Here is a 17,009-nt window from a genome sequence, read left to right on the forward strand (position 1 = left end):
CCTACATGGAACACCGCTCCACTACGCCAATCCCCTCCCGGGCTTCCAAGACGACGTCGATGAAAAAAAGACAACTTCCTATTCAACTGTTGCCCAGAGGCTCTGCCAACACAAAGCTACGGAGGAGTGGGCGGGCGGTGATGATTGTATTTCTTGTTGATTGGCTCTCGTGGATGTGCTGCTCCTCTCCTCTCTTTCTCCTCTTCTCTCTTTCTCCTCTCCTCTCTTTCTCCTCTTCTCTCTTTCTCCTCTCCTCTCTTTCTCCTCTCCTCTCTTTCTCCTCTTCTCTCTTTCTCCTCTCCTCTCTTTCTCCTCTCCTCTCTTTCTCCTCTTCTCTCTTTCTCCTCTCCTCTCTTTCTCCTCTCCTCTCTTTCTCCTCTCCTCTCTTTCTCCTCTCCTCTCTTTCTCCTCTTCTCACGTAGAAGGTGCCAAACCAAACGGCAGTATAACATATCTTTCCGGGGGGAGGCCAGCCAACCGAGCCCCAGCTCCAGGGTCCTCTCTCCTCTTCTCCTCTCCTCCCCTGTTCTCTGGAAGTTAGGACTTCCATGATGGTGGGAGGTCAGAACAAACCAGACTGAGTGAGTGAGTAAATGTCAGATAGGTGCTAATTCTTTTCAGAAGTACCAGACATGCCAATGGTTTCCTGTCTCAAGGAAACTGCAGCGGAGAGGGACGGGTGACGAGTACTTCTCCTGTGTGTGTGTGTGTGTGTGTGTGTGTGTGTGTGTGTGTGTGTGTGTGCACTGTGAACACAGTTCATCTCCTCAGACCCCTCGTTATTAGAATGGTCTCGACAGACACCAGATGTTTCTTTAGCGACTGAGGGCGGAGAGAGCGAGAGAGAGAGAGAGAAAGAGAGAGAGAGAGAGAGAGAGAGAGAGAGAGAGAGAGAGAGAGAGAGAGAGAGAGAGAGAGAGAGAGAGAGAGAGAGAGAGAGAGAGAGAGAGAGAGAGAGAGAGAGAGAGAGAGAGAGAGAGAGAGAGAGAGAGAGAGAGAGAGAGAGAGAGAGAGAGAGAGAGAGAGAGAGAGAAAGGGAGAGAGAGAGAGAGAGAGTGCAGACAGGGTTGACCACTAAAAGACAGATACAGCTGGTCTTCCACTATTGTGAGAGGGGCTATTGCTGTGTGAAATCATATCATACGACACCATTTATCAAAATAAAGTATTGGCCAGTGACGTCTTAGTCTAATAGTTTTTCATCTTGTGGGATTGTACAGTGCTAACCTATATGGAAACAGCTTGGTGGGGGAGAGTACAGGGTAACACTTAAAAAGCCATTCATCCACCTTGTATGAATTAGCAGCACATTAGCAATGTTTTCAACGTGTGTGCTAAGCTCATTGAAAGATAACAACGTGTGAGTTAGCCGCGTTAGGGCAATTAATAAATAGCTGATGGTTTTGTTTAATTGTTTAATGAAGTGTTAGACTGGCGAGCACACCACTTTTAGTGGGGGTTAAGTCTGGAAGGAAGGGTCTTGGTTGGTCAGAATGATCAGACAAGAGAGGTAGGTCTTAGAAGTAGAACTGTTTGAGGAGTGTTCAAATCTGTGTTCCACTCTCTCTCCCTCTCCCCTATGTTTGTAACACAGAAATAAAACCACTTAAGTGTTGCTGTCCCTCTGTGTCTGCTCCCTACATTGATAGTTAACCGTTTTGGTGTTAAAACTGGTGTTAAGGTGCATTTATATTCGGGAGACACGGCGCGACTAAGTACCATCGCTTATATGTGAATTAGAGTTTGGAGCAGTCTTGAAGTGCCCCTATGGGTCCTGGTCAAAAGTAGTGCACTATGTAGGGAATAGGGTGTCATTTGGGATGCATCTTGTGTTCCTCACTGACCTTGAGTCCAGTCTGCACCAGCTTGTGGATGTCAAGGAAAGGCTCTTTCAGCAGTTCCATGTTATGGGTCAGCACCCGAACGAAGCCCTCCTTCTCCAGGACAAAGAGGCGCTGGGATCCGTCCCCACAGTGCACCACGGCCACTGGCTGCCTCAGCCCACTCAACACCTCCTGGGCACAGTAGCAGTTGTGCTTGTGCTTCCTGGGCGACCAGAGGAGGAACAAAAGGTCAAGGGTCGCCGACGGATAATCCCGTTGAAAGAGGAAAGGAAGGAGGGAGAGAGAGAGAGAGAGAGAGAGAGAGAGAGAGAGAGAGAAATACACCCCACAACATACATACACTGATTGAGTTGACTTGACAGTAAGTTAATACCAGTGATTTACAAAGTAAGAGTGAAGCAATAGCATGACACTAGGGGAAGGGTTGAGTAAGTGTTTAGACACTTCCATAGGCAGTGAGTTTGATTCATGTGCATTGGGCATACATACAGTGGGGAAAAAAAGTATTTAGTCAGCCACCAATTGTGCAAGTTCTCCGACTTAAAAAGATGAGAGAGGCCTGTAATTTTCATCATAGGTACACGTCAACTATGACAGACAAATTGAGAAAAAAAAATCCAGAAAATCCCATTGTAGGATTTTTAATGAATTTATTTGCAAATTATGGTGGAAAATAAGTATTTGGTCACCTACAAACAAGCAAGATTTCTGGCTCTCACAGACCTGTAACTTCTTCTTTAAGAGGCTCCTCTGTCCTCCACTCGTTACCTGTATTAATGGCACCTGTTTGAACTTGTTATCAGTATAAAAGACACCTGTCCACAACCTCAAACAGTCACACTCCAAACTCCACAATGGCCAAGACCAAAGAGCTGTCAAAGGACACCAAAAACAAAATTGTAGACCTGCACCAGGCTGGAAAGACTGAATCTGCAATAGGTAAGCAGCTTGGTTTGAAGAAATCAACTGTGGGAGCAATTATTAGGAAATGGAAGACATACAAGACCACTGATAATCTCCCTCGATCTGGGGCTCCACGCAAGATCTCACCCCTTGGGGTCAAAATGATCACAAGAACGGTGAGCAAAAATCCCAGAACCACACGGGGGGACCTAGTGAATGACCTGCAGAGAGCTGGGACCAAAGTAACAAAGCCTACCATCAGTAACACACTACGCCGCCAGGGACTCAAATCCTGCAGTGCGAGACGTGTCCCCCTGCTTAAGCCAGTACATGTCCAGGCCCGTCTGAAGTGCATTTGGATGATCCAGAAGAGGATTGGGAGAATGTCATATGGTCAGATGAAACCAAACTATAACTTTTTGGTAAAAACTCAACTCGTCATGTTTGGAGGACAAAGAATGCTGAGTTGCATCCAAAGAACACCATACCTACTGTGAAGCATGGGGTTGGAAACATCATGCTTTGGGGCTGTTTTTCTGCAAAGGGACCAGGACGACTGATCCGTGTAAAGGAAAGAATGAATGGGGCCATGTATCGTGAGATTTTGAGTGAAACCCTCCATCCATCAGCAAGGGCATTGAAGATGAAATGTGTCTGGGTCTTTCAGCATGACAATGATCCCAAACACACCGCCCGGGCAACGAAGGAGTGGCTTCGTAAGAAGCATTTCAAGGTCCTGGAGTGGCCTAGCCAGTCTCCAGATCTCAACCCCATAGAAAATCTTTGGAGGGAGTTGAAAGTCTGTGTTGCCCAGCGACAGCCCCAAAACATCACTGCTCTAGAGGAGATCTGCATGGAGGAATGGGCCAAAATACCAGCAACAGTGTGTGAAAACCTTGTGAAGACTTACAGAAAACGTTTGACCTGTGTCATTGCCAACAAAGGGTATATAACAAAGTATTGAGAAACTTTTGTTATTGACCAAATACTTATTTTCCACCATCATATGCCAATAAATTCATTAAAAATCCTACAATGTGATTTTCTGGTTAAAAAAATTCTCATTTTGTCTGTCATAGTTGACGTGTACCTATGATGAAAATTACAGGCCTCTCTCATCTTTTTAAGTGGGAGAACTTGCACAATTGGTGGCTGACTAAATACTTTTTTTCCCCACTGTACATACATATGTCACTCCACGGGTGAATTTAGTGGAGCAATGCTTAAATGGGGGATGAGGGGTCTCAAGCTGTGCAACAAGTGTTGCGTAAACCACAGTTCACATTTGATGTGGGAAACAGAACATTCAAACTCCATTATACAACATCGCAACAGCTAGCTAACACATGAGGGCGGTGACGCTGATTTTCGCTCCTCACACACTTGTTTCAAGACATTCCCAATCGCCGGGCAGAATTTACCATTGAGAGTCTGAGGGAGGGATGGACATTCATTGGAGGAAAAAGGGTGTCAGTTCAGTTATCTCGCCCTGTCAGTTTCCTGTCTGGTGCTATGATGTCATGGTGACGCATTTGTCAAGTTCATACACACAGCAGATGTGCTACCTCTCTCTCTCTCTGCCTCTCTCTCTCTCTCTCTCTCTCTCGCTCCCTGGCTCTCTCTCTCTCTGCCTCTCTTTCTTGCTCCCTGGCTCTCTCGCTCTCTGCCTCTCTCTCGCTCCCTGGCTTTCTCTCTCTCTGCCTCTCTCTCTCACTCCCTGGCTCTCTCTCTCTCTCGCTGCCTCTATCTCGCTCCCTGGCTCTCTCTCTCTGCCTCTCTCTCTCGCCCTCAGGCCAGTTTTGAAGTGGGAGGTCTGATTAAGACTTATGATGTTAGATGACATGGGTGGTTAAAACCTGGCCCTCTCTCCTTGCTCATCATCTCTTGGCCGGCCCCAGGCAGAAGATGAGGAGGGGAGAGTCAGCTCACCAAGACTCCCTTTAGATGAGCGGCTGCCAACAGAAGCTCTATATCTCTCCTCGGCCATCCCGGTCATCCATTCTAGAGAGCAGTGCAATTACAATTACAATTACAGTGCTCTTTAGCATAGCAAGGGGTCATTACTAGAAACGACTAGAGTAGTACCCCATCAACCCCAGGAATGCAGACAGCACTTAGCTAGACCTCATAGACAGACAGCATCAGCATAGTTTCTCTGGTCTGGTCCGGTCTGTTCTGGTCTGGTCCGGCTCGAGAGAGCAGGACGGTCAGTCGGTCACTTGTCCAGCAGTAGTGTTCTCACCTCGCATCAGGGGGGCTTGATGGCACCCTATTCCCTATATGGTGTACTGCTTTTCACCAGGGCCCATAGGACTCTGGTCATGGTCAAAAGCAGTGCACTACGTAGGGAATAGGGTGCCATTTGTGACGCAGCTGGGGAGCTCAGAGGCTCTCTCTCCACCGGAGCAGACAAAAGGTGAAAGTTTGTCTATGACGTACAGCCGCTAGCTAGCAGTGAGGGAGGAATGGCCTGCAGCCCTGAACTGACGCAGGGTAAGCATTTCCATTGTGTGGCCAAAGCCTGGCTCAATGCACCCTGAACAAATGGCAGGCTTTGGTGATGACTGGGGAGATGGGTGATGGGTAAAGAGGGTGGGTGGGGCGGAGGGGGGGGGGGTCATCCAGGCGTGGCATTGGCATGTCTCCCATGACCCTGGTTCATAGTACATATCGCCTGGGGTGAGACCGGTGGTGGTGGCCAGTCAAAGTGGCACACTGGGTTCAGAGTGTGGAGGTGCCACAATACACACTAAGGCCTCTCTTCCTCAACTCACTGAAAGCCTCCTTTTTGGATGGTTCACTCAATATTTAAAAAGCGTACCTTAAATGTACTCTTCCTAAGGTATACAAGTAAAAGAGATTTTGAAAGTGAAACGTTACAAACCTGTTGATGTCTTCCACTTTCTCATCTCCCAAGTAGTTGGAGTCCTGGCCCCGTGTTTGCTTTCGGTGGAAATCTGGGAAGCACAGGCCTCCGTCCCTCCTTCCGTAGTATTGACAGAACTCATCCACATCGGCTTGGAACAGCTCTGAAAAACACCATGGAAACAAACAACGGCCCTCAGACAAAGACGATTCTAGTCAAGTGACATCACACCTCATTCAAACCATGATGCAACATCATCATCAAACTTACCAGCGAGCTAAAGCTAAATCCACTCGTAGTTAGTTGCCCTTAATTCATGTTTACACAGCTTTAGTTCCTTAAGTCTTCAGACGGTTGTTTGTGAGAGTTGTGCTGAATGGGCCAAACCAAATCCTGGCTAGACCTGGGCTGAACAAGTGAAGAAACACTTGGTGGTAGAATGTGTTAGTAGGCCAGACAGGCCAACTGGGTTAGATCTGACCAGAATGTGTTAGCAGGCCAGACAGGCCAACTGGGTTAGATCTGACCAGAATGTGTTAGCAGGCCAGACAGGCCAACTGGGTTAGATCTGACCAGAATGTGTTAGCAGGCCAGACAGGCCAACTGGGAATCCTGGCTAGGCCTGGGCTGGAACAAGTGAGAAACCACTTGTGTGGGCCTACCCCCGAATGTGTTAGCAGGCCAGACAGGCCAAACTGGGTTAGATCTGACCAAGAATGTGTTAGCAGGCCAGACAGGCCAACTGGGTTAGATCTGACCAGAATGTTTAGCAGGCCAGACAGGCCAACTGGGTTAGATCTGACCAGAATGTGTTAGCAGGCCAGACAGGCCAACTGGGTTAGATCTGACCAGAATGTGTTAGCAGGCCAGACAGGCCAACTGGGTTAGATCTGACCAGAATGTGTTAGCAGGCCAGACAGGCCAACTGGGTTAGATCTGACCAGAATGTGTTAGCAGGCCAGACAGGCCAACTGGGTTAGATCTGACCAGAATGTGTTAGTAGGCCAGACAGGCCAACTGGGTTAGATCTGACCAGAATGTGTTAGCAGGCCAGACAGGCCAACTGGGTTAGATCTGACCAGAATGTGTTAGCAGGCCAGACAGGCCAACTGGGTTAGATCTGACCAGAATGTGTTAGCAGGCCAGACAGGCCAACTGGGTTAGATCTGACCAGAATGTGTTAGTAGGCCAGACAGGCCAAATGGGTTAGATCTGACCAGAATGTGTTAGCAGGCCAGACAGGCCAACTGGGTTAGATCTGACCAGAATGTGAGGAATATGCTGTTCAGACTGTTTCTCACATCTTCAACTCTGCGGCAGTGCACTACCGAGGCCCCATCCATCTTTACCTTTATCCTTAGATCCCTGTTGCTATTACTGTTTGACCCCTGTTGCTATGGCTCGCACCTCTACCTCACCTGGGTGACTGCTGTGGATACCTAACAGCTTTCCAGATATTTTGAATATTTAAATATAACATAGGCTTAAATTCTGATACAATTAAAGCACTGTTAGGGGCCCGTTCCAAATGGCACCCTATTCCCTATATAGTGCACTACTTTGACCAGTGCCTATTTGGGCCACAGCCTAGATGCTTTCACCCCCCCCCCCCCCCCCCCCCCTTAGCCCAGCGGCAGGCATATGGGCGCAGCATGTGAAATGTGAGAAACTCTAATTCAACACTGACCATGTTTAATTAACAGCCCAGTCTTCCAAACACTAACTTTCCACATTTTTAGGAGGGTTAGACATACTCTGTCTGCCTCAAAACCCAAATAAAGAAATTATGTTCCCAAATGTTGATTGATTGTGTTCCACTGCTTGCTTGTGCTTTGGGGAAGTTAAAGCAAAAATGCCCCCATCACACGGTTACTTCCCCAGACCACCTTGATTTCTCTTGGAGCTGCTAGTTGTAACACCAGGGTCTGGGGCACAAAGTGATCTGGGAAAATATCCCGATCAGACACAGCAGCCCCAACCCAACCCTGCCTGATTGGCCACCTTCAGAGTCCCACAGTCACAACATTATTCCAAGATTCTAGGAAGCCCCCCCCCCCCCCCCTTCTTATTATGCTAGCAGGGCAAAACCACTAACAGGGTGAAAAGAACGCAAGCAAGCGGTGGATCTTAAAAGCCGTGCACGACCTAAAAACAACCGTGACAATATTGTTTCCCTTAACACAACCCTCAGAGGGGCGGAGGAGGAGAGCAAACACAGCAGTGATAAAAACACAAACAGGACTGTCTCTCCCCCTTTCATCTCTCGCTCCGGCCCCCACACATCCCTCCCTCCCTCCATCCCGGCCCCCCCACACCGACCACAAGGCTGACCACACTACCACTGGAGGTGATAGGATATCCCACTAAACATCTAAACACAACACAGAGATCAAACACACTCAGAACACACACTCACACACTCCCAGGCTTATGCCACCCACCTACTTTGTGCCTGCAGTTATCTTAACCATGCTGGTCCCGGGACTTCAGATGCAGAGGGGAGAGGGGGGAGACAGAGGGAGGGAGGGAGGGAGGGAGGGAGGGAGGGGTGGGAGGCCTCTAGGTTAAAGTGAGACTCAGGCCGTAAATGTCTTTATGGAGAAATGAGGGCTAAGTACACAGCCTAATGGGGAGCTGGAGAGAGTTTCACGGGAGCAGGAGGACATTTAAAGAAACAGTAAAGGCTACCGTTCAGGTTTAATACTGTTGGTCAGCACTTTGCATGTGTTGATGCAGAGTTCTGGAAGGGTTCTGAATGTCATCTTTAGTTATTTATACTGTACATGGGCCCAATTTTTTTTTTTGGGTCAGTGCTTTATATTTTAGATTTAATTAAACATGTTCTTAAGAGGCAATAGTGATTACTACAAATGCAAATTTAAGTTGAACAAAAACCCAACGAATTGTTTAAAAAATATAGCTTAAACCCCCCTAAAAAAAGGCCAACGGACACAAATCCAGAAAGGGACTCTTAAATCCATAGGAGGAAAAACCTCTGTCTGTATCCAGAATGATATGTACTTAGAGGGCCATCCAATTTGGACAATTTATGGTTAACTACTTCCATAAACATGTGGCACCGAGCACTACATTCTCTCTCTCTCTCTCTCTCTCTCTCTCTCTCTCTCTCTCTCCCTCCACAATATAGCCCAGTTTTATTGTACTGGCCTGGGGGAAAAAAGAGAGAGAGGGAGAGAGAGAGAGAGGGAGAGGGAGAGGGAGAGGGAGAGGGAGAGGGAGAGGGAGAGGGAGAGAGAAAGAAAGAAAGAGCGAGAGAGAAAGAAAGAGAGACAGAGAAAGAGAGAGAGATAGAGGGAAAAAAACCTCTGTCCACATCCCAGGCAGTGAGCTAGCACTAAAGTTCTACTTCCATCTGGTTATCTTCCTAGACAACCTGGGTGGCCACCCAAAGTACTTGACATCTTGATGCACTTCAGCAGCTTTACATATACACAACCTTTGTAGAAAAATAAATGTGTCATTCGTCACCACATATGCTGATCTGCGTAGAGGGGGAGAAAGGGGGGAGAGGACGGATGGAGGAGGGAAGGTGGGGGTGACTGACTCCTTCTCTGGCTCAAGCTCCTGGTATGAAGCTCTGGGTTTAACTATAAGCTCTCACTGCTGTCTGTCAGCTCACTGGCTGGTGTCTCTCTCTCTCTCTCCATCTCTCTCTCTCTCATTCTCTATGTTGATAGTGCTGGTGGTGGTGTAGAGCCACCACATATGTGTTTGAAACTGTTCTCTGTTCAGCAAATTGCGAGCAGATCTAATCTGCCGCGGCGACACAGATAGGAAGAAGACTTGGCTGGGGCAAGCAGCGGCCGTTTGATCACCAGGAATGTGCACTTCACTGGGAGGCACGGCAGACAGGTAACAGCCCTTCAAAGGCCCTACTTCTGAGGACGGGGATCTTTCAGGGAGGGCGGCCTATCAAGCAGGTCTCCTATCATCTCACAATACCATCATATCCAGGAGGAAACAGTGTGTCATGTCATCTCCATGTCATCTCCTCGCTTATTCCACATCGGGAGGAGACTCCCTCCAGGGCTGGCGTTGCCTTGCCTACGCGTACGGGGGAGCATTTCGAGGGCTGAGGCGAGGTCCGGGTCCAGCGAGGCAGCTCTGATTGTGTTTACGTTCCATCGAATTTATCACCAAGGAAAACAAACTGATGGTGTGAGTGGCGTTTTCTTAAACAGGCCGTAGGTTGTGTGTGTCTGAGGCTGTGTGTGAGGAGCTCCCTTGGTGGCGCGAGGTGTCAGAGCCGGTCATGTCTAGACCGTAGCCAGGGTGCTTATAGCTTACACACCCCAAACAGCACACAGCACGGCACAGCCAGGGGGCTGACGTCAGCCAGGGCAGCTCAGGAGGGCTTGCCAAAGAAGGACGGGGCCAGGGAAGGAAGGGTCATAAAATCAATCATTTTCAGCTCTCTGGCAGATTGTAGGGGCTTTGTTTAGGGCGTGTGGTTACGTGTGTGTGTGTGTGTGTGTGTGTACAATTTATGTCTAAATTCCATAGATTGAGGAAGATATTGAGGAAAACTTTGAGTAAATGTGAGTATAAAGAAGTCATGTTCCTTATAACGCATCTACAACCAGTCGAAGTGTGACTAAAGATTCTCACAATGCTGCCACACTCAGAAATCTATAAAAAATCCACAAGTATTTACACATTTGTACAACTCGGCTAGCGCAAGAAAATAAATCTTGTCCACCTGGTGCAATAAAACAACGTGCTGTGCTGGGTTGGTTTAACATGCAGTCTGAGAGAGAGAGAGAGAGAGAGAGAGAGAGAGAGAGAGAGAGAGAGAGAGAGAGAGAGAGAGAGAGAGAGAGAGAGAGAGAGAGAGAGAGAGAGAGAGAGAGAGAGAGAGAGAGAGAGAGAGAGAGAGAGAAGCACAACATCACTGCTCTTGATTGCCAGGTCTAAAGTGTGCAGTCAGACTAATTAACAAAGTGCTGGGCTGACAGCGGCAGTAGGCAACGTCTGCCAGCCAGGGTGGGTAGACTGAGACAGCGACGAGGCTCTCCCAGTGTGTGGGGGCGTGAGGCAGGCAGGCAGGCAGGCAGGCTCAACCACCAAGTGGAGGTGAGGTCAGATGAGGTAAGCTTACATAAATAAATATTCCTTATTGAGTCCTTACGCTCCACTGCTTCTTGCGTAAGTAAAACCAAGCTACCTATATGTTCACCACTGTTTGCTGACTTTGAATTGGGGACCTTGAGGAGACCTGCTCAGAATCATAATATTGCCTTATTCAGACATTAGGCAGTATGTAGTGAGTCAGAGAGAGAGCAGCAGGTGTAGTAGAATGGTTACCTGGTATATCTTAGTAGCTGGTGTAGTAGAATGGTTACCTGGTATATCTTAGTAGCAGGTGTAGTAGAATGGTTACCTGGTATATCTTAGTAGCAGGTGTAGTAGAATGGTTACTTGGTATATCTTAGTAGCAGGTGTAGTAGAATGGTTACCTGGTATATCTTAGTAGCAGGTATAGTAGAATGGTTACCTGGTATATCTTAGTAGCAGGTGTAGTAGAATGGTTACCTGGTATATCTTAGTAGCAGGTGTAGTAGAATGGTTACCTGGTATATCTTAGTAGCAGGTGTAGTAGAATGGTTACCTGGTATATCTTAGTAGCAGGTGTAGTAGAATGGTTACCTGGTATATCTTAGTAGCAGGTGTAGTAGAATGGTTACCTGGTATATCTTAGTAGCAGGTGTAGTAGAATGGTTACCTGGTATATCTTAGTAGCAGGTGTAGTAGAATGGTTACCTGGTATATCTTAGTAGCAGGTGTAGTAGAATGGTTACCTGGTATATCTTAGTAGCAGGTGTAGTAGAATGGTTACCTGGTATATCTTAGTAGCAGGTGTAGTAGAATGGTTACTTGGTATATCTTAGTAGCAGGTGTAGTAGAATGGTTACCTGGTATATCTTAGTAGCTGGTGTAGTAGAATGGTTACCTGGTATATCTTAGTAGCAGGTGTAGTAGAATGGTTACCTGGTATATCTTAGTAGCAGGTGTAGTAGAATGGTTACTTGGTATATCTTAGTAGCAGGTGTAGTAGAATGGTTACCTGGTATATCTTAGTAGCAGGTGTAGTAGAATGGTTACCTGGTATATCTTAGTAGCAGGTGTAGTAGAATGGTTACCTGGTATATCTTAGTAGCAGGTGTAGTAGAATGGTTACCTGGTATATCTTAGTAGCAGGTGTAGTAGAATGGTTACTTGGTATATCTTAGTAGCTGGTGTAGTAGAATGGTTACTTGGTATATCTTAGTAGCTGGTGTAGTAGAATGGTTACCTGGTATATCTTAGTAGCTGGTGTAGTAGAATGGTTACCTGGTATGTGTCCGCGGCAGGTATAGTAAAACTCTCTGCAGTAGTCCTGGCAGAGGCGTGGCAGATGGGGCTCCCTGAGGGGGACCTTGTCCGACTCGGGGGAGTGGAACAGCACTTGGGCGTTGGGCGAACAGTGTGCACACTTGATCTCCTCCAGGAGACGGCTGCACTCTGTGTTATTGGTGGAGAAGATCTGGGGGGAGGGACCACATGCCACAAGGACCAATGATGGATTAGAATACGGACTTAGTGAACATGAATGTGTTTTACACCTCAACATGGCTTGTAATTTGCTGGAATGTCAGCAATATTGTATAATTAAGCAATAAGGCCCAAGGGGGTGTGGTATATGGCCAATATACCACGGCTAAGGGCTGTTCTTAAGCACGACGCAACACAGAGTGCCTGGATACAGCCCTTAGCCGTGGTATATTGTCCATTTACCACAAACCCCCAAGGTGCCTTATTGCTATTATAAACTGGTTACCAACGTAATCAGACAAGTAACAATAAATATTGAGTCATACCCTTGGTATACGGTCTGATATACCACGACTTTCAGCCAATCAGCATTCAGGGCTCGAACAAACCAGTTTATAATAAACATTATTGTAAGACATTAGCATGGAGATGACATAACCTACCTTTAATGATCCACTGCTGCAGCTTTATTTATGGTAAACCTAAAGCCATGTCAAAATCTTCTCCAGATGAACTATGCCCACACCAAAATTACCTTTTAATGTCACTTTTTAAACCCAGATTACGCTGCACTTTCTGAGAAAAAGGTTCTCTCCCTCACGACATGTTTACCTAAGCATACAAACAGTTAAATTCAAATTACATTTCACATGTCAGGGTGGCTGGGGCCAAAATGGATGGAGGCAAATTAGAGGGTTTGAAGCGTTACTTAGGTCACTAAACAAAAGTAAACAAGAGATTTAGACCCCAGAAATTAGCAGGGATTATTTACGTAACAAATTAGGTGTAATAAAACCAAATGTAATCTGTCCTGCATCCAGACATGTGTGCTGCTTAGGCAGCAGGCAGGTAGTGCTTTGCACTGTGTGAGGTCCGTCCGTGTGTAAACACCAATTTAGAGATAGACAGGCACATCATTCCCACACTGGTATCAACAAATTAGCAGTCTGTCCTAGTCAATTAGGCCTGCAGACCCGGGCCCAACATATGGACACCTCCCTCTCTCTCTCTCGCTCTCTCTCTCTCAGTTCAACAACAACCTGACAAGGTCTGGAAGAGAAAGATGTTTCTTAACGATACGGCCACCCTGCAGTCATGTTCGAGACTGTTTTGTGACCACAGGTTGAACACAGGCCCTTTGGTTGTTTTATAGCCCCTCAGGACCACGACTAGAGATGGCTAAAGAATGTTTGTTCTACTCCTCTTATCAGGAACAGTGTAAAACACGGGTGATTAGGACTTGCCAGAAGCACACACAGAGGTTGATAAACCCGGCTATAAACAAGCAATAAATATACTCATAAATATACTAATACTATACTAATAAAAAGTGCAGAGCAGCTAAAAGCCGTTAGCCTTTAGAAGTGTTGACATTTCAGCATTAGGCAAGGTAGGCTCAGCTTGGGCTAAAACCTGGTTGGCCATGTCTCTGTTTTACTGTCTCTCTGTCTCTGTAACTGTAGTGGTCATGTGTGGCTCAGTTGGTAAGAGCTTGACGCCAACAACGGCAGGGACGTGGGTTCAATCCCCGCAGTATACAGATCCTAAAACATATGCACTCACTGTATTTTAAGTCATTTTGGATAACAGTGTCTGCTAAGTGGTATACGTTACTATATTATTACTACTACTAACCCCTCCAAAGCCATGTGTGTACTACCACCGTGGCCATGCCTGCCTGCCCGCCCTCCTGCTCTAAATTGCCCATTGATTCGGCGTGCCATGGGCTGGCACACAGTCCATGGAGAGGAGCATTTGTGGGCTCTCAGCCATACCCTGTGCCCATATGTTGCTGGGATGGGCTCCAATGTTGCCATCACCACAAACCAGAACAAGAGGACCTTTGTTTGTTGTGTTTAGCAGCAAAATTTCACCACCGACTCGCTACTCAAAAGCAGAGAGAGAGAAATTCTCAGTCAGTAGGCTCGATCCCAGTCTGTTCGAGCGCTATTATAGCCTTACTGCGGGAACAGAAACGCAAGGAACACAAGTTTCCGAAGGTAAACAAACCGACCTACACACACGCACAACATCCATCTGTGTGACATACCTTGGCATGTGGGGGGAAATGTGTCGTAACACATCAATAACACAATATTGCCAGCTCACATGGACAGCCCAAATGCAAAATGCCTTTCCATAAGCTCCTTTATGCTGGTCGTTGTCCTTCTCACAGAGACTTGATCAAAAAGCCAATGTGTAAACAGCTCACTGGAGAGGAGCAGCTGTTACAGGAGGACTCATTTCTTTGATAGGATCTGCACAATGGCTTTTGTCAGTGAAATTGCCGGAACAAACATATCAATGCACAAAGGTCACACTTGAAAACATTTGCTTGTCATTCAATCTTAGACAATGTGGGCTGCACAAGCCTCATAAGGTCTCACCATCAGGAATCACAGGGAGAGAGAGAGAGAGAGAGAGAGAGAGAGAGAGAGAGACCACCACACATAGCCCCTTTAGAGAAAAGAGGCCGTGCTGTAGGCAACACTAAGACTGGTGTTAAAAATCTTAAACAAAACACTTGTCCTTTGGGAATAGGTGTAAGTTAGCGAGGGGGGTGGATGGGGGTGAGAGAGGGGAGTGAAGGACAAATAATACCCTCTCAGCAGCCTTAACACTTGGACAGAGCCAAGGGACTGAGGGGGGAGAGTGATGTTCTCCAGCTTCACCCATTAGTGAAACTAACAAACACAATGGTGTTGTTGTTTTCTTTTGCCATAAGCAAAAAGAGCTCTGTGTGTGGGCAGTGTAGTGGGGAGGGGGAGAAGTCGAGGTTATTTTTGTTCCATTCAGGGTTTTTCCTCCTATTTGCATGACTTGATCAAATTAAATGATGCAATATGGCTTTTTGTCACAACACAAAGTGTGATACCACCCAGCCGCATATGTCGACTCGTTGGGAGCGGTTTACATGAGAATAGGGCGAATTCTACCGTGAACTCGACGTAGCCTATGTAGACAGTGTTAAACGTTCGTCCATGCAGTTAAACATGACTATAATTAATAGTATATAACGGGCATCAGCGTAGGCTATGTGCAGCACACGCGCACGTTATGTGCAGGAACTGATTGGAAATAAGAAAAACATAATAACATGCAACATTGTTGCAAAAGACATTCTAAGCGCGCTGACAAACAAGCCACGCGTGAGCATAACTGCAGTGTGGGATGCAAAGAAAAACTTTGCAGAATTTAACGATAGTCGACGGTGCTGACTCACTTGGACTGCGCTCGTGTGGTGTTATTTTGTAGCGCTGGGATGAACGTAAAAGGTTATACCATAACCATGGTAACACTGTAACGTTTTGGACACGCTCGAGACCAACAAACAGGAGGCTTATATAATTTCCCACTTTTAAACTGCATAGTTAGCCGAGAAATTATGTTAATTTGTTTTTACAATTTTATGGATTTTCTACATATTTAATGTGACAGACCAAGAAACCTAAAAAAAAGCCTAGAGTGGCTGGACAACGCCAGAATTTGTAAGTAGGCTATGGTTGAATTTTCCCCTCACAGTCCCACCTCCCTCATATATCGTTAATTCTACTACTGTCAACAAACAACAAGTCAAAAAGGCACACAACGCAGTAAATACATTCCCCGGGGCGTTTGGCATTAGCCTACAGACAGCTCTCACAATGAAAGAATGCAACGAGCCCAACATACCCTGGCATCCCGCCGGTGGACTATCTGATAAGCAGCACGCCTGGTGGGGCAGCATGACACACGAGGGTACAACCTGTGACAAACTTCCCCGCTGCTTGCACCGCTGTCCACTGACAGTTTTCGTTCCCTCTTCTTCAGTCGCTTGGGCATGCTCCCGTCGTAACATCTCCTTCTCCTCGGGCTTATTTCTCCCTTCTCGCCAAATTTCGCATCCCCACATTCCCAAACGTTGACTGCGATAGCCAACACTAGTACAAATTTCAAATGCCTCATATTGAAAAAACGTTGGAACCGAAAGAAATGAGAGCAATCACTGTTGAAAGCAACGGTGCAAACCTACAAAATACTATATTCTCTATATTTATATATGCTGTATCACAGGTAAACGAATATAATACGTTTGTGTAAGAAAGATATATGCACAAAGTAATCAGAATTAAATATTTGCTAAAGAAAAAATAGTTATTTAAGATAAATTAATGGAAGTGCTGGTTATGATGCCATAACACAGAAATAAACATTTTTCTCTCGTAAAGAAAACAAACCAAAGAATAAGCTAACTCTGAGAATAGCAGTAAACTTAATTTGTGTCCTTCCTTATGATTTAAAATCCGTTTCAGCACAGTGCATTGGGTCAAAAAAGTAAGCACAAAATTGTCTCTCACTATATCCTCAGAGCGCTCACATGTTTCCCCTTGCTCATTCCTCCTTCTTTTTAACCAGCGCGCGAGAAGAGGAGCGAGCACAGTGACGTATGACAGCACGAGTGCGCGCACTTGGCTTTACACAACCGAGGAACAGAACGATGAATACCTGGCTGTCAGCACAGGACGGGCTGTCGTAAGTGATAGCCTACAGAATAATTGAAGAGGTGAGATTGAGAAGTCAAGTGCACTAGAGAATACATTCTATAAATTATTCTTTCTAGGATTGTAAAGTCTATTGCATATGTCGTTCCATGTGTATTCTCCATCCCATATCTATAGCACTTACATGATGATATATTTTGGGAACGTGATCCAGATAATGGCATGCATTAGCCAACACTAGGCTGCATGTCTTAATGTAAAAGTAACCACATCAAACCCCCCCACCAATTCTCGGAAACATTTACGTACACTATTGCTATCAGATGAAGTGGTTTGAGCCTAATTTTGGTGGCCAAGGAAGCT

The 17,009-nt window shown here is 46.3% G+C and overlaps 1 protein-coding gene across 1 annotated transcript in view; it reads right to left on the reverse strand.

Annotated features, from left to right (window-relative positions):
* The window catches only part of LOC311120988 (hedgehog-interacting protein-like), a gene marked incomplete at its 3' end in the record, with an annotated part of 32,289 nt that extends 15,766 nt beyond the window's left edge, over positions 1 to 16,523 (reverse strand). Inside the window, exons 1-4 of the mRNA XM_084195538.1 lie at positions 15,838 to 16,523; positions 11,965 to 12,157; positions 5,632 to 5,776; positions 1,845 to 2,046 (exon numbers count right to left, since the gene is read on the reverse strand). Coding sequence (XP_084051664.1) covers positions 1,845 to 2,046; positions 5,632 to 5,776; positions 11,965 to 12,157; positions 15,838 to 16,110 — 813 coding nt within the window. The remainder of the gene's footprint in view (positions 1 to 1,844; positions 2,047 to 5,631; positions 5,777 to 11,964; positions 12,158 to 15,837) is intronic.
* Between the last annotated feature and the right edge of the window lie 486 nt (positions 16,524 to 17,009).

This window comes from Coregonus lavaretus, assembly GCF_964263955.1.
Source record: "Coregonus lavaretus genome assembly, contig: HAP1_SCAFFOLD_4029, whole genome shotgun sequence".
Taxonomy (NCBI): Eukaryota; Metazoa; Chordata; class Actinopteri; order Salmoniformes; family Salmonidae; genus Coregonus; species Coregonus lavaretus.